Source organism: Salmo salar, chromosome 07 (genome assembly GCF_965601325.2).
Source record: "Salmo salar chromosome 07, fSalSal1, whole genome shotgun sequence".
Lineage (NCBI taxonomy): Eukaryota > Metazoa > Chordata > Actinopteri > Salmoniformes > Salmonidae > Salmo > Salmo salar.
Window position 1 is genome coordinate 1663269 of NC_138297.1, and position 6000 is coordinate 1669268.

At 38.4% G+C, this 6000-nt stretch overlaps 1 protein-coding gene across 1 annotated transcript in view; it reads left to right on the plus strand.

Annotated features, from left to right (window-relative positions):
• The window catches only part of LOC123728636 (voltage-gated potassium channel subunit beta-3-like), a 48845-nt gene extending 43250 nt beyond the window's left edge, over window positions 1-5595 (plus strand). Inside the window, exon 11 of the mRNA XM_082977247.1 lies at window positions 5506-5595. Coding sequence (XP_082833373.1) covers window positions 5506-5595 — 90 coding nt within the window. The remainder of the gene's footprint in view (window positions 1-5505) is intronic.
• Window positions 5596-6000: the final 405 nt, after the last annotated feature.

Sequence of the window (6000 nt, forward strand, 5' to 3'; positions counted from 1 at the left end):
GGTACCGGTACAGAGTCAATGTGGAGGCTATATACAGGGTAGTACCGGTACCGAGTCAATGTGGAGGCTATATACAGGGGGTACCGGTACAGAGTCAATGTGGAGGCTATATACAGGGGGTACCGGTACAGAGTCAATGTGGAGGCTATATACAGGGGGTATTACGGTACAGAGTCAATGTGGAGGCTATATACAGGGGGTACCGGTACAGAGTCAATGTGGAGGCTATATACAGGGGGTACCGGTACAGAGTCAATGTGGAGGCTATATACAGGGGGTATTACGGTACAGAGTCAATGTGGAGGCTATATACAGGGGGTATTACGGTACCTAGTCAATGTGGAGGCTATATACAGGGGGTATTACGGTACCTAGTCAATGTAGAGGCTATATACAGGGGGTATTACGGTACCTAGTCAATGTGGAGGCTATATACAGGGTATTACGGTACCTAGTCAATGTAGAGGCTATATACAAGGGGTATTACGGTACCTAGTCAATGTGGAGGCTATATACAGGGGGTATTACGGTACCTAGTCAATGTGGAGGCTATATACAGGGGGTATTACGGTACCTAGTCAATGTGGAGGCTATATACAGGGGGTATTACGGTACCTAGTCAATGTGGAGGCTATATACAGGGTGTTACGGTACAGAGTCAATGTGGAGGCTATATACAGGGGGTATTACGGTACCTAGTCAATGTGGAGGCTATATACAGGGTGTTACGGTACAGAGTCAATGTGGAGGCTATATACAGTGTATTACGGTACCTAGTCAATGTGGAGGCTATATACAGGGGGTACCGGTACAGAGTCAATGTGGAGACTATATACAGGGGGTACCGGTACAGAGTCAATGTGGAGGCTATATACAGGGGGTATTACGGTACAGAGTCAATGTGGAGGCTATATACAGGGGGTACCGGTACAGAGTCAATGTGGAGACTATATACAGGGGGTACCGGTACAGAGTCAATGTGGAGGCTATATACAGGGGGTACCGGTACAGAGTCAATGTGGAGGCTATATACAGGGGGTACCGGTACAGAGTCAATGTGGAGGCTATATACAGGGGGTACCGGTGCAGAGTCAATGTGGAGGCTATATACAGGGTGTTAAGGTACAGAGTCAATGTGGAGGCTATATACAGGGTATTACGGTACAGAGTCAATGTGGAGGCTATATACAGGGGGTTTCAGTACACAGTCAATGTGGAGACTATATACAGGGGGTACCGGTACAGAGTCAATGTGGAGGCTATATACAGGGGGTACCGGTACAGAGTCAATGTGGAGGCTATATACAGGCTATTACGGTACAGAGTCAATGTGGAGGCTATATACAGGGGGCACCGGTACAGAGTCAATGTGGAGGCTATATACAGGAGGTACCGGTACAGAGTCAATGTGGAGGCTATATACAGGGGGTACCGGTACAGAGTCAATGTGGAGGCTATATACAGGGGGTACCGGTACAGAGTCAATGTGGAGGCTATATACAGGGGGTACCGGTACAGAGTCAATGTGGAGGCTATATACAGGGGGTACCGGTACAGAGTCAATGTGGAGGCTATATACAGGAGGTACCGGTACAGAGTCAATGTGGAGGCTATATACAGGGGGTACCGGTACAGTCAATGTGGAGGCTATATACAGGGGGTACCGGTACAGAGTCAATGTGGAGGCTATATACAGGAGGTACCGGTACCTAGTCAATGTGCGGGGGTACAGGTTAGTCGAGGTCATTTGTACACGTAGGTAGGAAAAAGAGACTATGCATAGATAATAAACAGCGAGTAGCAGCAGTGTAAAAACAAAGGGAGGGGGGCGTGGCAATGTAAATAATCCGGGTGGTCATTATAAAGATGAGATGTAGTGATGTGCTGTATAGCTGTGCTGTATAGATCTGCTGTATAGATCTGCTGTATAGATCTGCTGTGTAGATCTGCTGTATAGATCTGCTGTATTGTTTTATAGATGTGATGTATGATGTGATGTATAGATTGGTGGTATAGATTTATATATGTGATGTATAGATGTGATGTATAGATGTGATGAAAGATGTATATATGTGATGTATGGATTTGATGTATAGATGTGCTGTATACATGTATAGATTTGATGAATAGATGTATGGATGTGTAGATGTAAATTATAGATGTGCTGTATAGATGTGTTGTATAGATGTGCTGTATAGATGTATAGATGTGCTGTATAGATGTGCTGTATAGATGTGTTGTATAGATGTGCTGTATAGATGTGATGTATAGATGTGCTGTATAGATGTATAGATGTGTTGTATAGATGTGCTGTATAGATGTCCTGTATAGATGTGCTGTATAGATGTATAGATGTGTTGTATAGATGTGCTGTATAGATGTATAGATGTGATGTATAGATGTGATGTGTAGATGTGAAGTATAGATATATTGATGTATAGACGTGATGTATAGATGTAGACGAGATGTATAGATGTGATGTATAGATGTGCTGTATAGATGTATAGATGTGCTGTATAGATGTATAGATGTGATGTATAGATGTGATGTGTAGATGTGCTGTATAGATGTGCTGTATAGATGTGCTGTATAGATGTATAGATGTGTTGTATAGATGTGCTGTATAGATGTATAGATGTGCTGTATAGATGTATAGATGTGATGTATAGATGTGATGTGTAGATTTGTAGATGTGATGTATAGATGTGATGTGCATATGTGCTGTATAGATTTGATATATACATGTATAGACGTGATGTATAGATGTGATGTATAGATATATTGATGTATAGACGTGATGTATAGATGTAGACGAGATGTATAGATGTGATGTATAGATGTGCTGTATAGATGTATAGATGTGCTGTATAAATGTATAGATGTGATGTAAAGATGTGATGTGTAGATGTGCTGTATAGATGTGCTGTATAGATGTGCTGTATAGATGTATAGATGTGTTGTATAGATGTGCTGTATAGATGTATAGATGTGCTGTATAGATGTATAGATGTGATGTATAGATGTGAGGTGTGTAGATGTGTGTAGATGTGATGTGCATATGTGCTGTATAGATTTGATATATACATGTATAGACGTGATGTATAGATGTGATGTATAGATGTATAGATGTAGATTTGTGATGTATAGATGTGATGTATAGATGTGATGTATAGATGTAAAGATGTAGATTTGTGATGTATAGATGTGATGTATAGATGTGATGTATAGATGTGGTGTATAGATGTGATGTATAGATGTGATGTATAGATGTAGATATATAGATGTAGATTTGTGATGTATAGACATATAGATGTGATATATAGATGTGATGTATAGATGTGATATATAGATGTGATGTATAGATGTGGTGTATAGATGTGATGTATAGATGCGGTGTATAGATGTGGTGTATAGATATATAGATGTATAGACATGATGTATACATGTATAGATGTGATGTATACATGTATAGATGTAGATGTATATATGTGATGTATTGACATATAGATGTGATGTATAGATGTATAAATGTGCTGTATAGATGTGATGTATAGACGTGATGTATAGATGTGATGTATACATGTATAGATGTGATGTATAGATGTAGATGTATATATGTGATGTATAGACATATATATGTGATGTATAGATGTACAAATGTGCTATATAGATGTGATGTATAGACGTGATGTATAGATGTGATGTATAGACATAGATGTGATATATAGATGTGATGTATAGATGTGATGTATAGACATAGATGTGATGTATAGACGTGATGTACAGACGTGATGTATAGATGTAGATGTATAGTTGTGATGTATAGATGTGATGTATAGACGTGATGTACAGACGTGATGTATAGATGTGATGTATAGACATAGATGTGATGTATAGAGGTGATGTATAGATGTGATGTATAGACGTGATGTACAGACGTGATGTATAGATGTGATGCAATTATGTGATGTATTGATATATAGATGTGATGTACAGATGTGATGTATAGATGTAGATGTATAGTTATGATGTATAGATGTGATGTATAGACGTGATGTATAGATGTAGATGTATAGTTGTGATGTATAGATGTGACGTATAGATGTGACGTATAGATGTGATGTATAGATGTAGATGTATAGTTGTGATGTATAGTTGTGATGTATAGATGTGATGTATAGATGTGATGTATAGATGTAGATGTATAGTTGTAGATGTATAGTTGTGATGTATAGATGTGATGTATAGATGTCTAGATGTGATGTATAGACGTGATGTATAGACGTGATGTATAGTTGTGATGTATAGATGTGATGTATAGATGTGATGTATAGATGTAGATGTATAGTTGTAGATGTATAGTTGTGATGTATAGATGTGATGTATAGATGTCTAGATGTGATGTATAGATGTGATGTATAGATGTCTAGATGTGATGTATAGACGTAATGTATAGACGAGTTGAATAGATTTGATGTATAGATGTGATGTATAGATGCGATATATAGATGTATAGATGTGATGTATAGATGTAGATGTATATATGTGATGTATAGACATATAGATGTGATGTATAGATGTATAAATGTGCTGTATAGATGTGATGTATAGACGTGATGTATAGATGTGATGTATACATGTATAGATGTGATGTATAGATGTAGATGTATATATGTGATGTATAGACATATAGATGTGATGTTTGTAAATCGCTCTGGATAAGAGCGTCTGCCTAATGTAAATGTATAGTTGTGATGTATAAATGTATAGATGTGCTGTATAGATGTCTAGATGTGATGTATAGATGTGATGTATAGATGTGATGTATAGACGTGATGTATAGACGTGATGTATAGATGTGATGTATATATGTGATGTATAGACGTGATGTATAGATGTAATGTGATGTATAGATGTGATGTATAGATGTGATGTATAGACATATAGATGTGATGTATAGATGTGATGTATAGATGTGATGTATAGACGTGATGTATAGACGTGATGTATAGATGTATATATGTGATGTATAGATGTGATGTATAGATGTATAGATGTGATGTGTAGATGTATATATGTGATGTATAGATGTGATGTATAGATGTGATGTATAGACGTGATGTATAGATGTATAGATGTGATCTATAGATGTATAGATGTTCTGTATAGATGGGATGTATAGACGTTCTGTATAGATGGGATGTATAGATGGGATGTATAGACGTTCTGTATAGATGGGTTGTATAGACGTTCTGTATAGATGTATAGATGTTCTGTATAGATGGGATGTATAGACGTGATGTATTGATATATAGATGTGATCTATAGATATATAGATGTGATATATAGATGGGATGTATTGACGTGATGTATAGACGTGATGTATAGATGTTCTGTATGTATGTTCTGTATAGTCCAGTATAGTTTATCTGATGTTATTATTTATGAAGATCACCTCATCCACACTCTCTCTCTCCTTCCCCCATCCACCCTGGTCTCCTTCAGGTCCTCTCCCAGCTTTCCCCTCAGACCGTAGCAGAGATGGACTCACTCTTGGGAAACCAACCCCGACCCAAGAAGGAGGCTCTCGCGTGAAGAGAGATGGAGAGAAGGAGGCTCTCGCATGAAGAGAGATGGAGAGAAGGAGGCTCTCGCGTGAAGAGAGATGGAGAGAAGGAGGCTCTCGCGTGAAGAGAGATGGAGAGAAAGCGAGGGAATGAGAGAGATGGAGAGAAATTAAAAGGGAACAAGAGATGGAGAGAGAGAGAGAATGGGGGAAAATGGAGATGAAAAGCAGAGGAGTGAAAAGTAGGAGGGGAAGGAAAAACAAACTATGTAGGAGAATCTGAAGTGTTCTTAAGTACACTCAGAAATTAAGGGTTAGATGTGTAGGGGTACAACTGGTTGTCACTGGGGTCCTCCTTTGTACTTTTGGTTATAGGTACATAATTGTATCCCAGTTCATACCTCAGAGAGTACCTTTCTCCACAGGTACAAAAG